The sequence below is a fragment of the Halichondria panicea genome, unplaced genomic scaffold, assembly GCF_963675165.1.
Source record: "Halichondria panicea unplaced genomic scaffold, odHalPani1.1 SCAFFOLD_25, whole genome shotgun sequence".
Taxonomy (NCBI): domain Eukaryota; kingdom Metazoa; phylum Porifera; class Demospongiae; order Suberitida; family Halichondriidae; genus Halichondria; species Halichondria panicea.
The window spans coordinates 97,854-125,305 of NW_026986601.1; the positions used below are offsets into that span (position 1 = coordinate 97,854).

General features: G+C 45.9%; 2 protein-coding genes across 17 annotated transcripts in view; both read right to left on the reverse strand.

Annotated features, from left to right (window-relative positions):
* The window catches only part of LOC135351980 (uncharacterized), a 43,625-nt gene extending 36,778 nt beyond the window's left edge, over positions 1-6,847 (reverse strand). For 10 of the 12 annotated variants that reach the window (XR_010399547.1, XR_010399541.1, XR_010399544.1 and 7 more), the window contains exon 1: positions 6,705-6,847. Coding sequence is in view for 3 of the 12 variants with exons in the window: in XM_064551066.1 (XP_064407136.1) it covers positions 6,705-6,740 (36 nt within the window). In the remaining 9 variants the exon portion in view is untranslated. Of the gene's footprint in view, positions 1-1,645; positions 1,851-6,704 lie in introns of those variants that run through there. The other 2 variants (XM_064551069.1, XM_064551068.1) reach the window with 2 other exon arrangements.
* A 1,098-nt stretch (positions 6,848-7,945) lies between these two features.
* The window catches only part of LOC135351982 (ankyrin repeat domain-containing protein 29-like), a 33,658-nt gene continuing 14,151 nt past the window's right edge, over positions 7,946-27,452 (reverse strand). For 4 of the 5 annotated variants that reach the window (XM_064551077.1, XM_064551076.1, XM_064551074.1 and 1 more), the window contains 5 exons: positions 24,713-26,607; positions 19,982-22,821; positions 16,196-18,090; positions 12,101-13,995; positions 7,946-9,900 (listed from right to left, as the gene is read on the reverse strand). Coding sequence is in view for 2 of the 5 variants with exons in the window: in XM_064551072.1 (XP_064407142.1) it covers positions 21,254-22,821; positions 24,713-24,851 (1,707 nt within the window). In the remaining 3 variants the exon portion in view is untranslated. Of the gene's footprint in view, positions 9,901-12,100; positions 13,996-16,195; positions 18,091-19,981; positions 22,822-24,712; positions 26,608-27,452 lie in introns of those variants that run through there. The other variant, XM_064551073.1, reaches the window with a different exon arrangement.

Genomic DNA, 27,452 nt, shown 5'->3' on the forward strand with positions numbered 1-27,452 from the left:
CCCCCACATCACAGACAAAAATTAATTATAAGGTCAAAGTTCATGGACATATTCCTATCCTGTCTTTAGGCTCTTGTGAAGAGATCAATTTCACAAATGGCTACTGCTAGCTAGCTGTTTTAACAGATATTTTCTGAGTATTGTAGCTAACAAAAAGCTAGCGCTTTAGTGCAAGGCTAACTCATATGTTGAATAGAAAGTTTGTGCGGACAGATGATGCTATGAAAGATTCTGAAGAGACTGCAACAGCCTTCAATGTGAGTCAAACTAGCCATAACTCGAGAAAGAAGCTTTAGTTTGCTAATCCACGAATCAAAATCCAAGAGAACGTGGCTAGAAGCCTATAGAAGCTGTTAGCTTTCATCGCATTGCAACCGTTGAGCAGTTACAGCTGGAACAGACACACACACACACAGACAGACACACAGAATGTACACACACACACACACACACACACAGACAGCTTTACCTTATCCCTCGTGCGGCTACGCCTCGAGGCATAATCAATGTCATGGTGTTCAATTATTGGAATTATTACTGGTGATTGGACAATTGGTGATGACTACCCACTACTTGACTAAGGTGGTAGTCTACAGCGCATAGTTTAAGGATCAAGACATATATGCTTTATATGGTGGATTAAGTGAAGAATGTGAGCTAGAGGACTTGGTGCTGCCATCATCAGCTCGAACAGAGGGATCGCCAATGACACTATAACCTGTTTAAAACGAGAAATTTAATATGTACACGTTATAAAATGTCTACTTCTCTGCACAGGAGCAATGGCTAATATCCAGCTATCCCAACAGTGCTCCTCTTGGCTATACTAACGGACGAGACTGGACAGTGTGAGGTAAGGGTTTAAAGTCTTCAGTTATTTTTTTATCTTGTCTTACTCACAGGACTGGAGTGTATCTATATCTGCTCGTCCGAGTGTTGTTTCTGATAGCTCAGAGGCACCAAGAGAATCTATGTTTCTCAAACAAGATTTACCTGAGTTTACGAATAGGGGCCTAGAATCAGAGAGGTCCAGCAGCCTGCTAAACCTTCTTGAAAAGTAATTTAAGGCATTCAATCATCCTGAAGTTGCCCTGGGTCACTATAATTATGCTGCAGCACAACCGGCAACTCTCCTTGTGAAGCAGCTCCCTATGTGCATCTTTTGTATACCCACTCTGTGAATTTTCTATGTATAATTGGTTAATTAAATATTTTTGCCGACCACAAAAATACAATAAAAATTTGACGCATACGCAGACAACTAGTACCAGGCCTAGTTGTTCACCTAACCGTTATAAAAGCGAAAACTCGGCCTGGGATCGAGGCTAAGTTTTCACACAAATTATTTTATTTATGTATCATCTTTCTCTTGTTTATGATCTCTTAGAACATAATTATACATGCACTCCTGTTAGCACTTACATTGTGCATGTGCTAACAAGTTTTCAAAAATTTCCCCTACCCCCTGCAGCTCCGCCGCGTGGGCTTTGTCCCATTCCTTTTTTCTGAAGTAAATACACATGATCCTTTCCAGAACACAATAGTTAGATCGCAAAGGGTCAAATTTTCTGCTGATTTGGCTCATTCGCAAAGGTTTTTCACTCGCAAAATATTCTAGTAATACGGTATGTCCATGTTTTCTTACTTAGAATGATTCTCAATATCAATATCCAGTCTTCACAGCCATCAGAGCAAGATGTTTCCTGAAGACTTGTTATCTAGCTAGAAACTTAATTGCTACACTGTATAGCACTGTATTATAACAAAAGAAAGCTTGTCTTCAGTTTCTCGAGCATATGATTTTAGTCCACGATCAGTGGCAGATCTAGGATTCTTGAAAGGGGAGTTCCAGGGCTGTTAAATTTACCTAAAAAAAGGTCGTCACTTCTTCGAAACAGTGAGCATGCGCATTATAACACACCAAATTTTTTCCCCAAAAAAAGTTCATCACTTTTCATAAGCAGTCTGCATGCACTACGCTGGAGAGTTTTTAGCCTTCATAGTCACTGAAACTGCACAGACAAAGCTTCGCAGGACTAACAAGGACTAAAGGTAAGTGAGAAGTGCATGTGAAAGCTAGTAAGAAAGGAACAACTTGCTAACTAGTTGCTTGAGCCTCCCACTCACTTCTTTCTCAAGGGGGTTCAATTGAACCCAAAGAACCCCCTCTGGATCCGCCACTGATGATAAGTTTTTGCTAGTTGTGCACTTGATCACTAGGGGTTAGTAGATTATGCTCGAGATATTACCTATTATGCTATTCTTTAATAGCTTACAAATTGCCTATTATTCCCACATTATACTAAAGCACAACATAGACCCCATATCCTCGCACAAGTAACATCAAACTATAAATATTATTAGCACTATAGAATGCTAAGGAGATAATCAACCATTATATGCAGTATAATACTTCCATCAGGCCTACAAATGTTTTTACTATGATTGGTACTGACCTGTACTAAGTCTTCCAAAACCTCCCTATTATTCTCATAATCGCATGTTGTTACTCATCGTCAAGGCAGTAATTGCATGTCGTCATTAATGACGTGCAATTACTGCCTTAACGACCGCACGTTCGAATAACGGCCGCGGCTAATTTTTTGTACTGAAATTGCAGCTGAAGTGTCCTTAAAACTGCATCACAAACGATTAACAATCAATAGTATGGCTACTCGCACTCTTAGCCATACTATTAATTATACTAATCGCATGTTGTCCTATTATTCACTGTGATTCGTACAGTGATTAATCGCGTATCAGTAATTACTTTCTTGATGACCGCGGCTATTTTTTTTTACTGAAACTGCAGCTAAAAATGTCTTTAAAACTGCATATCACAAACGATTAACAATCAATAGTATGGCTACTCATGCAATAAGGGATTAATAGCACTCATAACAAGCACTGGCAAGGTTAATAGCACTCGGCTATACGGCTCGTGCAATTAGTATCCTTGCCATTGCTTGTTACTCGTGCTATTAATACCATATTGCACTCTTAGCCATTATTAAGTGCTTATTATGCCAGTATAATTCTCACCCAAAAAATGTGTCTATTATGCTCAAAATTACGCCAGCATAATCTACCAACCCCTAGCACTCACCACTGCTGACTACGCAATAATTAAGTTGCACAATGTGCAGTAATGCCTTAGCTGCAGAAGGATGTCACTCCTGAGTCTCCAGCAGCAAGGTAAGTATTTTTAACAGAACTTAGTAATTTTCTACCGCAGTGGCCTGCGGCGTATAGAGGGTTAATACTTAATAGCACATCATACGTACCCTCGCGAAAATACGCCCACCCTTTTCAGCAGGGCTTATTAGGGGACTGGGCGTTTAATCGTGAACGGCGAGTTTTCACTCGAATATACGCCCACCCGCGGCCTCAATTAATCGAGGCTTACTTGGCTCTATGACAATTCTTTATTAATTTGACATAGCATTGAGCTAATGCATAAGTATGATTAAAGCATGATCAGAATGAACATGAAAAAGTGCTGGGTGATTCTGTTTGTTGCTCGTCAGACGTAGCAAGAACTTCTCAAAGGATGGTAGGTCATACTCCTACATAGCTTTGGTCCCAGGTCGATTTTTTTTTAATAGAACGAAGTTGAAAAATAAGACCTAGCGTTCAATTGGAGACGGATCGGCCTGGGGTCGAGGCTAACTCCTACAGAGCTCTCAGGCACTTTGTTTCATAAAACCCGGCAAGGTAAGGTAACCTGCAATTGGCCTGGGTGATGACTTTATTCTCAGAATTTTTCCCTTTCTCTGCATATAGGACTAGTTATTCCCCTGCATAATTATACATATTCAAGGGCAAACAGATCCACACAGAGAGCTTATATTAGTGTCTGATTTTGGTCCAGCAGGGAATATAGAATAACTATAGCTACTTACGGTGGCCCTGAGCGCTACTAGTAGTTCACCTTAGCTACTTGATAGTTCACCTACCTTAGCTACTTGATAGTTTGCCTACCTTAGCTACTTGATAGTTCAACTTGATAGTTCGCCTACCTTAGCTTAGGCTTGAGGCTATTATGCTCCAAATTTTACTGGTTATTCTATTCTCCAATTCCCAAGCTATAGCCTATTATTCTCAGTGATTCAGCCCATTATTCTCATAAAAATTTTATTATTCTTCATTAAAATCACAATAAAAATCATATTTTGCAACACAAGTGAAGTCTCTACATATAATATACATATAGTCCTGAAGAGCATTGTCTTGCTGATCACCAAACGAAGTGCCTTGAGTTGATCCAGCATCAATATGTCTCTACTTGGGGGGTTGGAACTGGAATCATAGTGGCTTCAGTAGGTTCAGTGTCTGTTGTGTTGGGATAGGCACTACTGGCTGTACTAACCTTGATTCTCTTCAGATTCCATATAAAGTACTAGTAGTCTACTAGCTATAAGGCTAGCTAGCTACTGCGCTACGTGTAGCTGCAGTCTAGTTAATTCAGATCAGAGTACAATAACATTGGTAATTGTGCTTTATTTAGAATGCTAGCCACGTGGCATAATTATTCCCACCCACTCTACCGTTTATTCCTGCATAATTCCTAATGCTCCAAGCTACCTCTCAAAATTATGCTCGCATAATCGCCGCATCCCTTAATGCTGCTGTAGCCATGCGACTCAATATAAATATAATGAGAGCTCCATGTATATATACAGGTACTGAGGATTATCTGCAGCCGGTTAGTTCTACCCTATGGGTAACAGCAATGCAAGACGAGAGTACCACACTTGATTCATTTGGAAGTTACATGTTATTCACAATACTAGCTAGTCTAATAGCTTGGGGCAAAATCAAATAGAGCTAGGATTAAGAGACCTTTTTCTTCTCTTCCCCCTCCTCCTCTGAGAAAAGGTCTGGCCCCAGACTAATACAATACATGCAGTTCAAGTTGTTCACGTTTATATCTAAACCTATCGCAGCACAAGAATTCTGTACTATACAATGGTTCTGGTGTGGTACTCTAGTCTTGCATTGCTGTTAGATAATCCTCAGTACCTGTATACGTGCATATGTAGCTCTCATTATTGATATCTAGTCGCTATGTACAGTATGGCTGGCTACAGCAGCATTAAATAGAATTAACATACAGTTCAAAGGTCAACTGCGAAGTAGCTAAGGTAGGTGAACTATCAAGCAGCGAAGGTAGGTCAACTATCAAGTAGCTAAGGTTGTTGAACTTACAAACTTAGGTAGTTGAACTATCAGGTAAGCGAACTATCAAGTATATCTAATAGTAACGCTCAGGGCCACCGTAGCTACTACCTAAAACTTGCTTTCTTCACTATAGTAAACATGTGGCATTTAGCTACTGCACATGCTCAAACTCTAATAGTAACGCTCAGGGCCACCGTAGCTACTACCTAAAACTTGCTTTCTTCACTATAGTAAACATGTGGCATTTAGCTACTGCACATGCTCAAACTCTTTATTCTGGGTGGGTGTATATAATCGAGTCAAAATATCCTTGTGCAGGAACTTCTAAGCAAAAGGGGGGATGGGCGTTTATTCAAGATGGGCTTATTTTCACAAGGGGTACGGTACATAAAATTAAAGACTATAGACATAGACTGTAGACATAAACACAGCACACAACTGATGTTATTTTGCTGATCCATAATATTCACTTTCTAGTAACACGGTAGTTGTGATTTGTGATTTTTATCTTTGATCATAATTATGTGTATATAAACATGGGTAGGGTAAGTATTCACTTTCAGCCAATTTTTGCCATGAGAACGTCGTTATGCAAAACTTAATGTAATGACATTTACTAACATGGACCATTGATGCCATTACGCAAAAATTATTTCGAGCATAATTTATCAGGGCCTAGACTCTGTACCTATTGTGCTTGTGTTTGTGAAAGTTCTGAGCCAGAAAAATCTGGATTCAGGGGCGTAGTTGGGACTATGGGAAGGGGGTGCTATTATAGATGAAAGAGAGCGCGAAGCGATTGATTTTTTTTAGCCGTGCAGCGCCGAAATTTGGTTGGCCGGAAGCCATACCTCTTATTAATGCCGTCATAATTAACTTATGTGCCAAGTTGCAATCTTCTATTTGAATAGAGAAGCCTATTAGCTATAGCCACGAAAGAGAACTAGTTTATAGATTTAAACCAGAATATAGCTCACAGTTTAGAGACTGAATCATTTTGCTTGCCTAGCTAACTGTAGCAAGATCTTTGCTGGATACATTTCTCAGTAATTTGCTGGATGGGAGTGCTCAAGCCCCCTCCCAGGCTACGCCTCTGGGCAAGGTGCTTGCACTGAAAAGAAAATAATCTCTAGCTTTGCTAGCCTCGGTCCCAGGCCGATTTTTTTTTACTAGAACGAAGTTGAAAAATACGACCTAGTGTTCAATTAGAGACGGATCGGCCTGGGATCGAGGCTATAGCTTTGCATGATTGTCCAACATAATTATAATTAATAAATTATACATTTCCGTTTATTGAGGAAATTGTGGGTGTGTTTTCAATTAAAATTTAATTTTATCATCACCTTTATGCTACTTGCTATTTTAAGAATAGTAGCCTGAGAGAAACTATTGTTATAATTATAAACAAATTGAAATAGCAGGAAAAAATTTTCCTGTGAAATAAATTATGTCGCTTTAGTCTAGTCGAGTCCAAGTCGATTGAACAAATGAGTGTAGTATTATATATATAATTATATATATACCTGATTATCTAGCACTGGAGAAGACTGTGAGGCCATTAATCTGATTCCTGGCTGTGTCCTAACTCGTACTCTTGCGCTATAATTCTGACTTCTGGTCGATTCCGGCTAGGATGTGGGTATTATGCGCATGCGTTGTTGACCAAGCTGATTAGATTACGAGAAATACCCCCGCTGGTAACAAGGGCATCATTGAGGCACAGGAGAGATAAGCTATAGGTAGACATACACAAACAATAGTTCTGTTTATTAAAGTATAATAATTATCTCTCTTATAATTATAATCCAGATCGATATGAGGATACAAATTAATGTCTTTGCTCTTGGCGTCCGGATAGGCCATGACTTGAGTGAACAGCTACATGAACCAGCAGCAGAGTTGTCAGCAAATGCATAAATGGTCTTTGGTGCAAGGAAGACATAGTAGGCCTCTAGGAAACAAAACTCTCCAGTCTGTAAATTATTTCAGTTTCAAGTTTCTCTGTTATTAGCATGCACCGTTTTTACTTGCATAGCAACCATAGCCCTTTCCTTGCCATTCGTGAAATCTGGAACAGGAGCGTCTTTAGGTCCATCAATTAGTGTGGATCCGGCCTCACCACGCCTCCAAGTCATTCTATTAGTCTAGATCCGGCTAGCAATTCTAGCTGGGACTCCCAGTTCTAGCTCCTTTTGTTTAGCGTGTCAGAGACTGGGAGAAGATGATTGGCACTCCCTGGCTCCTTTGGATGTACAGCTGTCCAGATCCCTAGAACATACCCTCCATTCTGACGAGTTATCAGTGCATAGGGTGCTTACTAGATTCTTGCCAGCCAGTACAGTTCAAGCTACACACAGCACCGCTCAACTATTCTCTACCCCATTATCTAGCTAAATCTGGTCCAACTAGACAGCAGACACAGCTAGTTAATTCAGTAAAGCCAGGGGTAGCCCTACTTCTACGGTTGTTCAGTACCCACGGTAACAATTCCTCTGGGCTGGGCTAACTAGTTGAGCCACGCCTCCCAATTCTCAAGGCTAGGTACATGTCTCTGTCTAGCTGCTTCTTCAGCTTCTTGCTCAGTTTTGTGGCTTAGAGAAAGGCCAGCTACTCAGGGGGAAGAGTCCAGATGAAAGTCTGGCAGCCAGGTGACGTCCAAACGGTCAGTTATTCTTTCCACCAACTTTTTAATCTAGTCTAGTCCTGCTTGCACTGCTACTACTACTGCTGCCTACTGCTGCTACTCTTCCTAGCTAGTCAAAGGTTTCTTTTTTTTTTTTTTTTTTTTTTATAACTACATATGCACAAAGAGACATCAAAGCTTACATCAAAGGACACAGATTTTTAGCCTACTTGACTGATAAGGCGGTTACCTAGACTACAGTTTGTTTGTCAGGGAGGAGCTCACATACAACTTCATCTAATTCATCATAACGATTCCTTACCCATTGTTGTAATTTCTACAACAGATTGCCAAGGAAAGAGATAATTACAACAGAATTTACAACAGAGTGGGTTAGGGCCTCTCATATACAACTGAATTCTTTATCACAATTTTATTAATCATTGAAATAATACCCCTTTCCTCCCCTCTCCAAGGCCAATTTAGACCAGGAGAGTACCATCTAACAAAAATCAGTCACACAGCACATTAGCTAGCACATGTGTGTCCGATAACAGAGTGTCCTTTGCATATTCTTATGCGACAGTGGGGACATGCCATTGCAGTGTGTTGCTGCTCTCTGCTAGGGATCTTCTCCCGAACACACACTTGACAGCGCCCACGAGACACTCCGACACTATTTGCACTCACACGTGCGCCCTGTGATGGGGGGAAAACGATATTTAGACTGGCCAGACCTGAGGCACTGCTACGAGTACGTGGCACACCCAATAGACTATGAATTAGTTCCAATCGAAACCCTTTCAAAGGCATGGCCTTTGAACCCACCCTGACACAGTTGTGCCTGTATAGAATGTATGCATTATTCACACTAACGTCAAGGAATTGAAAGAAAATCCTGAACCAATACCGCCGACACTTTCTATCGTACCCATAGGTTTTCCTCATACGCCCTGTATTGTCAACTCCTCCCATGTACATGTTATATGCAGGGAGACAGGGGGGGACACTCTGAGAGCGTAGGGTACCGTCTTTGTGCATTCGCATTACAGTGTGGGGCATATGGTCAGGGAACACATTTGTTGCAAAGGACACAACTCTACGGTCGTTAAACATAGAGTAAGAAATATCACCAACAGTCATGGACGTATAGTCACCTTTGTCGAGTACCACATCCTTAAGACTTGCTGGGAAACCAGCAGCATTCTTCAAAATTGTGCCGACAGTAAACACATTTTGCTTAGCCAACTCTTCTATCAATGGACCGGACGTGTAAAAGTTGTCCATGTACACAACATGCTGATGACCATAAAAAGGAGTGAGTAAACGATGGACTACATTTTTCACAAGCCCTTTCACAGCTATCTTTTTCCCAGAGGAATCGGTGAGCTTACCACTGTATACATCAAACACACAGAGATACCCACAGCATGAACATGAGCAGCACCATACCTTGAACCCCAGTTTAACAGGCTTCTTGGGCATATGAATTTTCCCGCTTTTACGACCCTTGTACTTTATCATCATCTCATCAACGGAAAGCTCCTGACTGGGATTATACCTCATGAAGTAGTTGGCTTTAAGAGTCTCTAAAACAGTTTTTAGCTTGCTAGTTACCTTACGTGCATCAGTGATGGACGTATTGTCCTCACAGTGCAGATACCGCCATAAACTTTGGAACCTTTTGAGCGACATTACATTGCTCACACATTGTACACCTAAAAGGGGATCCTTGGACCAGTAGTCCGTAATTTCAGGGAGCCTATGAATGCCCATCTCTAGTACAATCCCCAAAAACACCCACAATTCGGCACTGTTTGTAGCTGACCAACCCTTAGCACCACACTGCCTAGCGTACAGGTTGGTCTGTTCGGCTATGTACTCACACAAACTATCGGGCCAAAGTAACTTAACAAAATCTAGGCATGGAGTTACAGACGGATCAAGTTGATCGACAGGACCGACCACACCGCCAAAGACGGGGTATCTTCCTGTGGACTTAGCTTTTTGGAGTCCATTGTCCCTCGCCAGCTTCCTCCGTTTGGGAGTCGGAGCCATGCCATCGACCATTTCGTCATCATCCTCCACTGCAGCATCTGCACGGAAACAAAGCATGAATATCATTAGAGTACCACAAGAGTGCTCGCCAGTGCAGGTGGGGGACAGGCTATGAATGTCATTATGTGGGCGTACCACACGCTAGTGGTGCTATGAATATCATTAACTACTGGGGGGGGGTTAGGGCGCATAGGTAGAGTACAGCAGAGGAAAAGGCTCGTCCACATCAAAGGCTCGTGGGAGGAGCCCAACAAACCACAACAACCATGAATGTCATTAGTGGGCGTACCACACGCTAGTGGTGCTATGAATATCATTAACTACTGGGGGGGGGGTTAGGGCGCATAGGTACAGTACAGCAGAGGAAAAGGCTCGTCCCCATCAAAGGCTCGTGGGAGGATCCCAACAAACCACAACAACCATGAATGTCATTATGTGGGCGTACCGCACGCTAGTGGTGCTATGAATATCATTAACTACTGGGGGGGGGTTAGGGCACATAGGTACAGTACAGCAGAGGAAAAGGCTCGTCCCCATCAAAGGCTCGTGGGAGGATCCCAACAAACCACAACAACCATGAATGTCATTACGTGGGCGTACCGCACGCTAGTGGTGCTATGAATATCATTAACTACTGGGGGGGGGGGGGGTTTAGGGCACATAGGTACAGTACAGCAGAGGAAAAGGCTCGTCCACATCAAAGGCTCGTGGGAGGATCCCAACAAACCACAACAACCATGAATGTCATTACGTGGGCGTACCACACGCTAGTGGTGCTATGAATATCATTAACTACTGGGGGGGGGGTTAGGGCACACAGGTACAGTACAGCAGAGGAAAAGGCTCGTCCACATCAAAGGCTCGTGGGAGGAGCCCAACAAACCACAACAACCATGAATGTCATTACGTGGGCGTACCACACGCTAGTGGTGCTATGAATATCATTAACTACTGGGGGGGGGGGGGGTTAGGGCACACAGGTACAGTACAGCAGAGGAAAAGGCTCGTCCACATCAAAGGCTCGTGGGAGGAGCCCAACAAACCACAACAACCATGAATGTCATTACGTGGGCGTACCACACGCTAGTGGTGCTATGAATATCATTAACTACTGGGGGGGGGGGTTAGGGCACATAGGTACAGTACAGCAGAGGAAAAGGCTCGTCCACATCAAAGGCTCGTGGGAGGAGCCCAACAAACCACAACAACCATGAATGTCATTACGTGGGCGTACCACACGCTAGTGGTGCTATGAATATCATTAACTACTGGGGGGGGTTAGGGCACATAGGTACAGTACAGCAGAGGAAAAGGCTCGTCCACATCAAAGGCTCGTGGGAGGAGCCCAACAAACCACAACAACCATGAATGTCATTACGTGGGCGTACCACACGCTAGTGGTGCTATGAATATCATTAACTACTGGGGGGGGGGGGGGTTAGGGCACATAGGTACAGTACAGCAGAGGAAAAGGCTCGTCCACATCAAAGGCTCGTGGGAGGAGCCCAACAAACCACAACAACCATGAATGTCATTACGTGGGCGTACCGCACGAGTGTGGTGCTATGAATATAATTAACTACTGGGGGGGGGGGGGTTAGGGCACACAGGTACAGTACAGCAGAGGAAAAGGCTCGTGGAAAAGGCTCGTCCACATCAAAGGCTCGTGGGAGGAGCCCAACAAACCACAACAACCATGAATGTCATTATGTGGGCGTACCACACGCTAGTGGTGCTATGAATATCATTAACTACTGGGGGGGGGTTAGGGCACATAGGTACAGCAGAGGAAAAGGCTCGTCCACATCAAAGGCTCGTGGGAGGAGCCCAACAAACCACAACAACCATGAATGTCATTATGTGGGCGTACCGCACGCTAGTGGTGCTATGAATATAATTAACTACTGGGGGGGGTTAGGGCACATAGGTACAGTACAGCAGAGGAAAAGGCTCGTCCACATCAAAGGCTCGTGGGAGGAGCCCAACAAACCACAACAACCATGAATATCAATATGTGGGCGTAATGCACGCGTGTGGTGCTATGAATATCATTAACAACTGGGGGTTAGGGTACAGTACAGTACTGCAGTCAAGGCGACGCCAAAAAGAGGCTCACACAATGTAGGAGGAGCCACAAAAGGCATGCACATGACGCCTCCGCCAAAAAGAGGCCACATATCGTTAGGGCATCACAATGCTGCCTCCCCAACCACTATTTAATGGTGCAATGACACAAACCTGAATCACTCTCCAGATCTGTCTCAAAATCGTCATCACTGGGCTCGTCATGGTCATAACAGACTTCCTGGTCCTCCTCAAGCTCTCTGACAGTGTGCTCAAGCTCGCTGACAGTGTCAAGGAGTCCAATCAGCTCCATTTGGATTCAAAAGTTTTGAAAAATAATTACAACAGAATTTACAACAGAGTGGGTTAGGGCCTCTCATATACAACTGAATTCTTTATCACAATTTTATTAATCATTGAAATAATACCCCTTTCCTCCCCTCTCCAAGGCCAATTTAGACCAGGAGAGTACCATCTAACAAAAATCAGTCACACAGCACATTAGCTAGCACATGTGTGTCCGATAACAGAGTGTCCTTTGCATATTCTTATGCGACAGTGGGGACATGCCATTGCAGTGTGTTGCTGCTCTCTGCTAGGGATCTTCTCCCGAACACACACTTGACAGCGCCCACGAGACACTCCGACACTATTTGCACTCACACGTGCGCCCTGTGATGGGGGGAAAACGATATTTAGACTGGCCAGACCTGAGGCACTGCTACGAGTACGTGGCACACCCAATAGACTATGAATTAGTTCCAATCGAAACCCTTTCAAAGGCATGGCCTTTGAACCCACCCTGACACAGTTGTGCCTGTATAGAATGTATGCATTATTCACACTAACGTCAAGGAATTGAAAGAAAATCCTGAACCAATACCGCCGACACTTTCTATCGTACCCATAGGTTTTCCTCATACGCCCTGTATTGTCAACTCCTCCCATGTACATGTTATATGCAGGGAGACAGGGGGGGACACTCTGAGAGCGTAGGGTACCGTCTTTGTGCATTCGCATTACAGTGTGGGGCATATGGTCAGGGAACACATTTGTTGCAAAGGACACAACTCTACGGTCGTTAAACATAGAGTAAGAAATATCACCAACAGTCATGGACGTATAGTCACCTTTGTCGAGTACCACATCCTTAAGACTTGCTGGGAAACCAGCAGCATTCTTCAAAATTGTGCCGACAGTAAACACATTTTGCTTAGCCAACTCTTCTATCAATGGACCGGACGTGTAAAAGTTGTCCATGTACACAACATGCTGATGACCATAAAAAGGAGTGAGTAAACGATGGACTACATTTTTCACAAGCCCTTTCACAGCTATCTTTTTCCCAGAGGAATCGGTGAGCTTACCACTGTATACATCAAACACACAGAGATACCCACAGCATGAACATGAGCAGCACCATACCTTGAACCCCAGTTTAACAGGCTTCTTGGGCATATGAATTTTCCCGCTTTTACGACCCTTGTACTTTATCATCATCTCATCAACGGAAAGCTCCTGACTGGGATTATACCTCATGAAGTAGTTGGCTTTAAGAGTCTCTAAAACAGTTTTTAGCTTGCTAGTTACCTTACGTGCATCAGTGATGGACGTATTGTCCTCACAGTGCAGATACCGCCATAAACTTTGGAACCTTTTGAGCGACATTACATTGCTCACACATTGTACACCTAAAAGGGGATCCTTGGACCAGTAGTCCGTAATTTCAGGGAGCCTATGAATGCCCATCTCTAGTACAATCCCCAAAAACACCCACAATTCGGCACTGTTTGTAGCTGACCAACCCTTAGCACCACACTGCCTAGCGTACAGGTTGGTCTGTTCGGCTATGTACTCACACAAACTATCGGGCCAAAGTAACTTAACAAAATCTAGGCATGGAGTTACAGACGGATCAAGTTGATCGACAGGACCGACCACACCGCCAAAGACGGGGTATCTTCCTGTGGACTTAGCTTTTTGGAGTCCATTGTCCCTCGCCAGCTTCCTCCGTTTGGGAGTCGGAGCCATGCCATCGACCATTTCGTCATCATCCTCCACTGCAGCATCTGCACGGAAACAAAGCATGAATATCATTAGAGTACCACAAGAGTGCTCGCCAGTGCAGGTGGGGGACAGGCTATGAATGTCATTATGTGGGCGTACCACACGCTAGTGGTGCTATGAATATCATTAACTACTGGGGGGGGGTTAGGGCGCATAGGTAGAGTACAGCAGAGGAAAAGGCTCGTCCACATCAAAGGCTCGTGGGAGGAGCCCAACAAACCACAACAACCATGAATGTCATTAGTGGGCGTACCACACGCTAGTGGTGCTATGAATATCATTAACTACTGGGGGGGGGTTAGGGCGCATAGGTACAGTACAGCAGAGGAAAAGGCTCGTCCCCATCAAAGGCTCGTGGGAGGATCCCAACAAACCACAACAACCATGAATGTCATTATGTGGGCGTACCGCACGCTAGTGGTGCTATGAATATCATTAACTACTGGGGGGGGGTTAGGGCACATAGGTACAGTACAGCAGAGGAAAAGGCTCGTCCCCATCAAAGGCTCGTGGGAGGATCCCAACAAACCACAACAACCATGAATGTCATTACGTGGGCGTACCGCACGCTAGTGGTGCTATGAATATCATTAACTACTGGGGGGGGGGGGGGTTTAGGGCACATAGGTACAGTACAGCAGAGGAAAAGGCTCGTCCACATCAAAGGCTCGTGGGAGGATCCCAACAAACCACAACAACCATGAATGTCATTACGTGGGCGTACCACACGCTAGTGGTGCTATGAATATCATTAACTACTGGGGGGGGGGTTAGGGCACACAGGTACAGTACAGCAGAGGAAAAGGCTCGTCCACATCAAAGGCTCGTGGGAGGAGCCCAACAAACCACAACAACCATGAATGTCATTACGTGGGCGTACCACACGCTAGTGGTGCTATGAATATCATTAACTACTGGGGGGGGGGGGGGTTAGGGCACACAGGTACAGTACAGCAGAGGAAAAGGCTCGTCCACATCAAAGGCTCGTGGGAGGAGCCCAACAAACCACAACAACCATGAATGTCATTACGTGGGCGTACCACACGCTAGTGGTGCTATGAATATCATTAACTACTGGGGGGGGGGGTTAGGGCACATAGGTACAGTACAGCAGAGGAAAAGGCTCGTCCACATCAAAGGCTCGTGGGAGGAGCCCAACAAACCACAACAACCATGAATGTCATTACGTGGGCGTACCACACGCTAGTGGTGCTATGAATATCATTAACTACTGGGGGGGGTTAGGGCACATAGGTACAGTACAGCAGAGGAAAAGGCTCGTCCACATCAAAGGCTCGTGGGAGGAGCCCAACAAACCACAACAACCATGAATGTCATTACGTGGGCGTACCACACGCTAGTGGTGCTATGAATATCATTAACTACTGGGGGGGGGGGGGGGTTAGGGCACATAGGTACAGTACAGCAGAGGAAAAGGCTCGTCCACATCAAAGGCTCGTGGGAGGAGCCCAACAAACCACAACAACCATGAATGTCATTACGTGGGCGTACCGCACGAGTGTGGTGCTATGAATATAATTAACTACTGGGGGGGGGGGGGTTAGGGCACACAGGTACAGTACAGCAGAGGAAAAGGCTCGTGGAAAAGGCTCGTCCACATCAAAGGCTCGTGGGAGGAGCCCAACAAACCACAACAACCATGAATGTCATTATGTGGGCGTACCACACGCTAGTGGTGCTATGAATATCATTAACTACTGGGGGGGGGTTAGGGCACATAGGTACAGCAGAGGAAAAGGCTCGTCCACATCAAAGGCTCGTGGGAGGAGCCCAACAAACCACAACAACCATGAATGTCATTATGTGGGCGTACCGCACGCTAGTGGTGCTATGAATATAATTAACTACTGGGGGGGGTTAGGGCACATAGGTACAGTACAGCAGAGGAAAAGGCTCGTCCACATCAAAGGCTCGTGGGAGGAGCCCAACAAACCACAACAACCATGAATATCAATATGTGGGCGTAATGCACGCGTGTGGTGCTATGAATATCATTAACAACTGGGGGTTAGGGTACAGTACAGTACTGCAGTCAAGGCGACGCCAAAAAGAGGCTCACACAATGTAGGAGGAGCCACAAAAGGCATGCACATGACGCCTCCGCCAAAAAGAGGCCACATATCGTTAGGGCATCACAATGCTGCCTCCCCAACCACTATTTAATGGTGCAATGACACAAACCTGAATCACTCTCCAGATCTGTCTCAAAATCGTCATCACTGGGCTCGTCATGGTCATAACAGACTTCCTGGTCCTCCTCAAGCTCTCTGACAGTGTGCTCAAGCTCGCTGACAGTGTCAAGGAGTCCAATCAGCTCCATTTGGATTCAAAAGTTTTGAAAAATAATTACAACAGAATTTACAACAGAGTGGGTTAGGGCCTCTCATATACAACTGAATTCTTTATCACAATTTTATTAATCATTGAAATAATACCCCTTTCCTCCCCTCTCCAAGGCCAATTTAGACCAGGAGAGTACCATCTAACAAAAATCAGTCACACAGCACATTAGCTAGCACATGTGTGTCCGATAACAGAGTGTCCTTTGCATATTCTTATGCGACAGTGGGGACATGCCATTGCAGTGTGTTGCTGCTCTCTGCTAGGGATCTTCTCCCGAACACACACTTGACAGCGCCCACGAGACACTCCGACACTATTTGCACTCACACGTGCGCCCTGTGATGGGGGGAAAACGATATTTAGACTGGCCAGACCTGAGGCACTGCTACGAGTACGTGGCACACCCAATAGACTATGAATTAGTTCCAATCGAAACCCTTTCAAAGGCATGGCCTTTGAACCCACCCTGACACAGTTGTGCCTGTATAGAATGTATGCATTATTCACACTAACGTCAAGGAATTGAAAGAAAATCCTGAACCAATACCGCCGACACTTTCTATCGTACCCATAGGTTTTCCTCATACGCCCTGTATTGTCAACTCCTCCCATGTACATGTTATATGCAGGGAGACAGGGGGGGACACTCTGAGAGCGTAGGGTACCGTCTTTGTGCATTCGCATTACAGTGTGGGGCATATGGTCAGGGAACACATTTGTTGCAAAGGACACAACTCTACGGTCGTTAAACATAGAGTAAGAAATATCACCAACAGTCATGGACGTATAGTCACCTTTGTCGAGTACCACATCCTTAAGACTTGCTGGGAAACCAGCAGCATTCTTCAAAATTGTGCCGACAGTAAACACATTTTGCTTAGCCAACTCTTCTATCAATGGACCGGACGTGTAAAAGTTGTCCATGTACACAACATGCTGATGACCATAAAAAGGAGTGAGTAAACGATGGACTACATTTTTCACAAGCCCTTTCACAGCTATCTTTTTCCCAGAGGAATCGGTGAGCTTACCACTGTATACATCAAACACACAGAGATACCCACAGCATGAACATGAGCAGCACCATACCTTGAACCCCAGTTTAACAGGCTTCTTGGGCATATGAATTTTCCCGCTTTTACGACCCTTGTACTTTATCATCATCTCATCAACGGAAAGCTCCTGACTGGGATTATACCTCATGAAGTAGTTGGCTTTAAGAGTCTCTAAAACAGTTTTTAGCTTGCTAGTTACCTTACGTGCATCAGTGATGGACGTATTGTCCTCACAGTGCAGATACCGCCATAAACTTTGGAACCTTTTGAGCGACATTACATTGCTCACACATTGTACACCTAAAAGGGGATCCTTGGACCAGTAGTCCGTAATTTCAGGGAGCCTATGAATGCCCATCTCTAGTACAATCCCCAAAAACACCCACAATTCGGCACTGTTTGTAGCTGACCAACCCTTAGCACCACACTGCCTAGCGTACAGGTTGGTCTGTTCGGCTATGTACTCACACAAACTATCGGGCCAAAGTAACTTAACAAAATCTAGGCATGGAGTTACAGACGGATCAAGTTGATCGACAGGACCGACCACACCGCCAAAGACGGGGTATCTTCCTGTGGACTTAGCTTTTTGGAGTCCATTGTCCCTCGCCAGCTTCCTCCGTTTGGGAGTCGGAGCCATGCCATCGACCATTTCGTCATCATCCTCCACTGCAGCATCTGCACGGAAACAAAGCATGAATATCATTAGAGTACCACAAGAGTGCTCGCCAGTGCAGGTGGGGGACAGGCTATGAATGTCATTATGTGGGCGTACCACACGCTAGTGGTGCTATGAATATCATTAACTACTGGGGGGGGGGGGTTTAGGGCACATAGGTACAGTACAGCAGAGGAAAAGGCTCGTCCACATCAAAGGCTCGTGGGAGGAGCCCAACAAACCACAACAACCATGAATGTCATTAGTGGGCGTACCGCACGCTAGTGGTGCTATGAATATCATTAACTACTGGGGGGGGGGGGGGGTTAGGGCGCATAGGTACAGTACAGCAGAGGAAAAGGCTCGTCCCCATCAAAGGCTCGTGGGAGGATCCCAACAAACCACAACAACCATGAATGTCATTATGTGGGCGTACCGCACGCTAGTGGTGCTATGAATATCATTAACTACTGGGGGGGGGGGGGGGGGGGTTAGGGCACATAGGTACAGTACAGCAGAGGAAAAGGCTCGTCCCCATCAAAGGCTCGTGGGAGGAGCCCAACAAACCACAACAACCATGAATGTCATTACGTGGGCGTACCACACGCTAGTGGTGCTATGAATATCATTAACTACTGGGGGGGGGGGTTAGGGCACATAGGTACAGTACAGCAGAGGAAAAGGCTCGTCCACATCAAAGGCTCGTGGGAGGAGCCCAACAAACCACAACAACCATGAATGTCATTACGTGGGCGTACCGCACGCTAGTGGTGCTATGAATATCATTAACTACTGGGGGGGAGGGGGTTAGGGCACATAGGTACAGTACAGCAGAGGAAAAGGCTCGTCCCCATCAAAGGCTCGTGGGAGGAGCCCAACAAACCACAACAACCATGAATGTCATTACGTGGGCGTACCACACGCTAGTGGTGCTATGAATATCATTAACTACTGGGGGGGGGGGGGTTAGGGCACATAGGTACAGTACAGCAGAGGAAAAGGCTCGTCCCCATCAAAGGCTCGTGGGAGGAGCCCAACAAACCACAACAACCATGAATGTCATTACGTGGGCGTACCACACGCTAGTGGTGCTATGAATATCATTAACTACTGGGGGGGGGGGTTAGGGCACATAGGTACAGTACAGCAGAGGAAAAGGCTCGTGGGAGGAGCCCAACAAACCACAACAACCATGAATGTCATTACGTGGGCGTACCGCACGAGTGTGGTGCTATGAATATAATTAACTACTGGGGGGGGGGGGTTAGGGCACACAGGTACAGTACAGCAGAGGAAAAGGCTCGTGGAAAAGGCTCGTCCCCATCAAAGGCTCGTGGGAGGAGCCCAACAAACCACAACAACCATGAATGTCATTATGTGGGCGTACCACACGCTAGTGGTGCTATGAATATCATTAACTACTGGGGGGGGGGTTAGGGCACATAGGTACAGTACAGCAGAGGAAAAGGCTCGTCCACATCAAAGGCTCGTGGGAGGAGCCCAACAAACCACAACAACCATGAATGTCATTATGTGGGCGTACCGCACGCTAGTGGTGCTATGAATATAATTAACTACTGGGGGGGGTTAGGGCACATAGGTACAGTACAGCAGAGGAAAAGGCTCGTCCACATCAAAGGCTCGTGGGAGGAGCCCAACAAACCACAACAACCATGAATATCAATATGTGGGCGTAATGCACGCGTGTGGTGCTATGAATATCATTAACAACTGGGGGTTAGGGTACAGTACAGTACTGCAGTCAAGGCGACGCCAAAAAGAGGCTCACACAATGTAGGAGGAGCCACAAAAGGCATGCACATGACGCCTCCGCCAAAAAGAGGCCACATATCGTTAGGGCATCACAATGCTGCCTCCCCAACCACTATTTAATGGTGCAATGACACAAACCTGAATCACTCTCCAGATCTGTCTCAAAATCGTCATCACTGGGCTCGTCATGGTCATAACAGACTTCCTGGTCCTCCTCAAGCTCTCTGACAGTGTGCTCAAGCTCGCTGACAGTGTCAAGGAGTCCAATCAGCTCCATTTGGATTCAAAAGTTTTGAAAAATAACCCTTTCCTTGCCATTCGTGAAATCTGGAACAGGAGCGTCTTTAGGTCGATCAATTAGTGTGGATCCGGCCTCACCACGCCTCCAAGTCATTCTATTAGTCTAGATCCGGCTAGCAATTCTAGCTGGGACTCCCAGTTCTAGCTCCTTTTGTTTAGCGTGTCAGAGACTGGGAGAAGATGATTGGCACTCCCTGGCTCCTTTGGATGTACAGCTGTCCAGATCCCTAGAACATACCCTCCATTCTGACGAGTTATCAGTGCATAGGGTGCTTACTAGATTCTTGCCAGCCAGTACAGTTCAAGCTACACACAGCACCGCTCAACTATTCTCTACCCCATTATCTAGCTAAATCTGGTCCAACTAGACAGCAGACACAGCTAGTTAATTCAGTAAAGCCAGGGGTAGCCCTACTTCTACGGTTGTTCAGTACCCACGGTAACAATTCCTCTGGGCTGGGCTAACTAGTTGAGCCACGCCTCCCAATTCTCAAGGCTAGGTACATGTCTCTGTCTAGCTGCTTCTTCAGCTTCTTGCTCAGTTTTGTGGCTTAGAGAAAGGCCAGCTACTCAGGGGGAAGAGTCCAGATGAAAGTCTGGCAGCCAGGTGACGTCCAAACGGTCAGTTATTCTTTCCACCAACTTTTTAATCTAGTCTAGTCCTGCTTGCACTGCTACTACTACTGCTGCCTACTGCTGCTACTCTTCCTAGCTAGTCAAAGGTTTCTTTTTTTTTTTTTTTTTTTTTTATAACTACATATGCACAAAGAGACATCAAAGCTTACATCAAAGGACACAGATTTTTAGCCTACTTGACTGATAAGGCGGTTACCTAGACTACAGTTTGTTTGTCAGGGAGGAGCTCACATACAACTTCATCTAATTCATCATAACGATTCCTTACCCATTGTTGTAATTTCTACAACAGATTGCCAAGGAAAGAGATAATTACAACAGAATTTACAACAGAGTGGGTTAGGGCCTCTCATATACAACTGAATTCTTTATCACAATTTTATTAATCATTGAAATAATACCCCTTTCCTCCCCTCTCCAAGGCCAATTTAGACCAGGAGAGTACCATCTAACAAAAATCAGTCACACAGCACATTAGCTAGCACATGTGTGTCCGATAACAGAGTGTCCTTTGCATATTCTTATGCGACAGTGGGGACATGCCATTGCAGTGTGTTGCTGCTCTCTGCTAGGGATCTTCTCCCGAACACACACTTGACAGCGCCCACGAGACACTCCGACACTATTTGCACTCACACGTGCGCCCTGTGATGGGGGGAAAACGATATTTAGACTGGCCAGACCTGAGGCACTGCTACGAGTACGTGGCACACCCAATAGACTATGAATTAGTTCCAATCGAAACCCTTTCAAAGGCATGGCCTTTGAACCCACCCTGACACAGTTGTGCCTGTATAGAATGTATGCATTATTCACACTAACGTCAAGGAATTGAAAGAAAATCCTGAACCAATACCGCCGACACTTTCTATCGTACCCATAGGTTTTCCTCATACGCCCTGTATTGTCAACTCCTCCCATGTACATGTTATATGCAGGGAGACAGGGGGGGACACTCTGAGAGCGTAGGGTACCGTCTTTGTGCATTCGCATTACAGTGTGGGGCATATGGTCAGGGAACACATTTGTTGCAAAGGACACAACTCTACGGTCGTTAAACATAGAGTAAGAAATATCACCAACAGTCATGGACGTATAGTCACCTTTGTCGAGTACCACATCCTTAAGACTTGCTGGGAAACCAGCAGCATTCTTCAAAATTGTGCCGACAGTAAACACATTTTGCTTAGCCAACTCTTCTATCAATGGACCGGACGTGTAAAAGTTGTCCATGTACACAACATGCTGATGACCATAAAAAGGAGTGAGTAAACGATGGACTACATTTTTCACAAGCCCTTTCACAGCTATCTTTTTCCCAGAGGAATCGGTGAGCTTACCACTGTATACATCAAACACACAGAGATACCCACAGCATGAACATGAGCAGCACCATACCTTGAACCCCAGTTTAACAGGCTTCTTGGGCATATGAATTTTCCCGCTTTTACGACCCTTGTACTTTATCATCATCTCATCAACGGAAAGCTCCTGACTGGGATTATACCTCATGAAGTAGTTGGCTTTAAGAGTCTCTAAAACAGTTTTTAGCTTGCTAGTTACCTTACGTGCATCAGTGATGGACGTATTGTCCTCACAGTGCAGATACCGCCATAAACTTTGGAACCTTTTGAGCGACATTACATTGCTCACACATTGTACACCTAAAAGGGGATCCTTGGACCAGTAGTCCGTAATTTCAGGGAGCCTATGAATGCCCATCTCTAGTACAATCCCCAAAAACACCCACAATTCGGCACTGTTTGTAGCTGACCAACCCTTAGCACCACACTGCCTAGCGTACAGGTTGGTCTGTTCGGCTATGTACTCACACAAACTATCGGGCCAAAGTAACTTAACAAAATCTAGGCATGGAGTTACAGACGGATCAAGTTGATCGACAGGACCGACCACACCGCCAAAGACGGGGTATCTTCCTGTGGACTTAGCTTTTTGGAGTCCATTGTCCCTCGCCAGCTTCCTCCGTTTGGGAGTCGGAGCCATGCCATCGACCATTTCGTCATCATCCTCCACTGCAGCATCTGCACGGAAACAAAGCATGAATATCATTAGAGTACCACAAGAGTGCTCGCCAGTGCAGGTGGGGGACAGGCTATGAATGTCATTATGTGGGCGTACCACACGCTAGTGGTGCTATGAATATCATTAACTACTGGGGGGGGGGGGTTTAGGGCACATAGGTACAGTACAGCAGAGGAAAAGGCTCGTCCACATCAAAGGCTCGTGGGAGGAGCCCAACAAACCACAACAACCATGAATGTCATTAGTGGGCGTACCGCACGCTAGTGGTGCTATGAATATCATTAACTACTGGGGGGGGGGGGGGGTTAGGGCGCATAGGTACAGTACAGCAGAGGAAAAGGCTCGTCCCCATCAAAGGCTCGTGGGAGGATCCCAACAAACCACAACAACCATGAATGTCATTATGTGGGCGTACCGCACGCTAGTGGTGCTATGAATATCATTAACTACTGGGGGGGGGGGGGGGGGGGTTAGGGCACATAGGTACAGTACAGCAGAGGAAAAGGCTCGTCCCCATCAAAGGCTCGTGGGAGGAGCCCAACAAACCACAACAACCATGAATGTCATTACGTGGGCGTACCACACGCTAGTGGTGCTATGAATATCATTAACTACTGGGGGGGGGGGTTAGGGCACATAGGTACAGTACAGCAGAGGAAAAGGCTCGTCCACATCAAAGGCTCGTGGGAGGAGCCCAACAAACCACAACAACCATGAATGTCATTACGTGGGCGTACCGCACGCTAGTGGTGCTATGAATATCATTAACTACTGGGGGGGAGGGGGTTAGGGCACATAGGTACAGTACAGCAGAGGAAAAGGCTCGTCCCCATCAAAGGCTCGTGGGAGGAGCCCAACAAACCACAACAACCATGAATGTCATTACGTGGGCGTACCACACGCTAGTGGTGCTATGAATATCATTAACTACTGGGGGGGGGGGGGTTAGGGCACATAGGTACAGTACAGCAGAGGAAAAGGCTCGTCCCCATCAAAGGCTCGTGGGAGGAGCCCAACAAACCACAACAACCATGAATGTCATTACGTGGGCGTACCACACGCTAGTGGTGCTATGAATATCATTAACTACTGGGGGGGGGGGTTAGGGCACATAGGTACAGTACAGCAGAGGAAAAGGCTCGTGGGAGGAGCCCAACAAACCACAACAACCATGAATGTCATTACGTGGGCGTACCGCACGAGTGTGGTGCTATGAATATAATTAACTACTGGGGGGGGGGGGTTAGGGCACACAGGTACAGTACAGCAGAGGAAAAGGCTCGTGGAAAAGGCTCGTCCCCATCAAAGGCTCGTGGGAGGAGCCCAACAAACCACAACAACCATGAATGTCATTATGTGGGCGTACCACACGCTAGTGGTGCTATGAATATCATTAACTACTGGGGGGGGGGTTAGGGCACATAGGTACAGTACAGCAGAGGAAAAGGCTCGTCCACATCAAAGGCTCGTGGGAGGAGCCCAACAAACCACAACAACCATGAATGTCATTATGTGGGCGTACCGCACGCTAGTGGTGCTATGAATATAATTAACTACTGGGGGGGGTTAGGGCACATAGGTACAGTACAGCAGAGGAAAAGGCTCGTCCACATCAAAGGCTCGTGGGAGGAGCCCAACAAACCACAACAACCATGAATATCAATATGTGGGCGTAATGCACGCGTGTGGTGCTATGAATATCATTAACAACTGGGGGTTAGGGTACAGTACAGTACTGCAGTCAAGGCGACGCCAAAAAGAGGCTCACACAATGTAGGAGGAGCCACAAAAGGCATGCACATGACGCCTCCGCCAAAAAGAGGCCACATATCGTTAGGGCATCACAATGCTGCCTCCCCAACCACTATTTAATGGTGCAATGACACAAACCTGAATCACTCTCCAGATCTGTCTCAAAATCGTCATCACTGGGCTCGTCATGGTCATAACAGACTTCCTGGTCCTCCTCAAGCTCTCTGACAGTGTGCTCAAGCTCGCTGACAGTGTCAAGGAGTCCAATCAGCTCCATTTGGATTCAAAAGTTTTGAAAAATAATTACAACAGAATTTACAACAGAGTGGGTTAGGGCCTCTCATATACAACTGAATTCTTTATCACAATTTTATTAATCATTGAAATAATACCCCTTTCCTCCCCTCTCCAAGGCCAATTTAGACCAGGAGAGTACCATCTAACAAAAATCAGTCACACAGCACATTAGCTAGCACATGTGTGTCCGATAACAGAGTGTCCTTTGCATATTCTTATGCGACAGTGGGGACATGCCATTGCAGTGTGTTGCTGCTCTCTGCTAGGGATCTTCTCCCGAACACACACTTGACAGCGCCCACGAGACACTCCGACACTATTTGCACTCACACGTGCGCCCTGTGATGGGGGGAAAACGATATTTAGACTGGCCAGACCTGAGGCACTGCTACGAGTACGTGGCACACCCAATAGACTATGAATTAGTTCCAATCGAAACCCTTTCAAAGGCATGGCCTTTGAACCCACCCTGACACAGTTGTGCCTGTATAGAATGTATGCATTATTCACACTAACGTCAAGGAATTGAAAGAAAATCCTGAACCAATACCGCCGACACTTTCTATCGTACCCATAGGTTTTCCTCATACGCCCTGTATTGTCAACTCCTCCCATGTACATGTTATATGCAGGGAGACAGGGGGGGACACTCTGAGAGCGTAGGGTACCGTCTTTGTGCATTCGCATTACAGTGTGGGGCATATGGTCAGGGAACACATTTGTTGCAAAGGACACAACTCTACGGTCGTTAAACATAGAGTAAGAAATATCACCAACAGTCATGGACGTATAGTCACCTTTGTCGAGTACCACATCCTTAAGACTTGCTGGGAAACCAGCAGCATTCTTCAAAATTGTGCCGACAGTAAACACATTTTGCTTAGCCAACTCTTCTATCAATGGACCGGACGTGTAAAAGTTGTCCATGTACACAACATGCTGATGACCATAAAAAGGAGTGAGTAAACGATGGACTACATTTTTCACAAGCCCTTTCACAGCTATCTTTTTCCCAGAGGAATCGGTGAGCTTACCACTGTATACATCAAACACACAGAGATACCCACAGCATGAACATGAGCAGCACCATACCTTGAACCCCAGTTTAACAGGCTTCTTGGGCATATGAATTTTCCCGCTTTTACGACCCTTGTACTTTATCATCATCTCATCAACGGAAAGCTCCTGACTGGGATTATACCTCATGAAGTAGTTGGCTTTAAGAGTCTCTAAAACAGTTTTTAGCTTGCTAGTTACCTTACGTGCATCAGTGATGGACGTATTGTCCTCACAGTGCAGATACCGCCATAAACTTTGGAACCTTTTGAGCGACATTACATTGCTCACACATTGTACACCTAAAAGGGGATCCTTGGACCAGTAGTCCGTAATTTCAGGGAGCCTATGAATGCCCATCTCTAGTACAATCCCCAAAAACACCCACAATTCGGCACTGTTTGTAGCTGACCAACCCTTAGCACCACACTGCCTAGCGTACAGGTTGGTCTGTTCGGCTATGTACTCACACAAACTATCGGGCCAAAGTAACTTAACAAAATCTAGGCATGGAGTTACAGACGGATCAAGTTGATCGACAGGACCGACCACACCGCCAAAGACGGGGTATCTTCCTGTGGACTTAGCTTTTTGGAGTCCATTGTCCCTCGCCAGCTTCCTCCGTTTGGGAGTCGGAGCCATGCCATCGACCATTTCGTCATCATCCTCCACTGCAGCATCTGCACGGAAACAAAGCATGAATATCATTAGAGTACCACAAGAGTGCTCGCCAGTGCAGGTGGGGGACAGGCTATGAATGTCATTATGTGGGCGTACCACACGCTAGTGGTGCTATGAATATCATTAACTACTGGGGGGGGTTAGGGCGCATAGGTACAGTACAGCAGAGGAAAAGGCTCGTCCACATCAAAGGCTCGTGGGAGGAGCCCAACAAACCACAACAACCATGAATGTCATTAGTGGGCGTACCACACGCTAGTGGTGCTATGAATATCATTAACTACTGGGGGGGGGGGGGGGTTAGGGCGCATAGGTACAGTACAGCAGAGGAAAAGGCTCGTCCCCATCAAAGGCTCGTGGGAGGATCCCAACAAACCACAACAACCATGAATGTCATTACGTGGGCGTACCGCACGCTAGTGGTGCTATGAATATCATTAACTACTGGGGGGGGGGGGGTTTAGGGCACATAGGTACAGTACAGCAGAGGAAAAGGCTCGTCCACATCAAAGGCTCGTGGGAGGAGCCCAACAAACCACAAAATGTCATTATGTGGGCGTACCGCACGCTAGTGGTGCTATGAATATAATTAACTACTGGGGGGGGTTAGGGCACATAGGTACAGTACAGCAGAGGAAAAGGCTCGTCCCCATCAAAGGCTCGTGGGAGGATCCCAACAAACCACAACAACCATGAATGTCATTATGTGGGCGTACCGCACGCTAGTGGTGCTATGAATATCATTAACTACTGGGGGGGGTTAGGGCACATAGGTACAGTACAGCAGAGGAAAAGGCTCGTCCACATCAAAGGCTCGTGGGAGGAGCCCAACAAACCACAACAA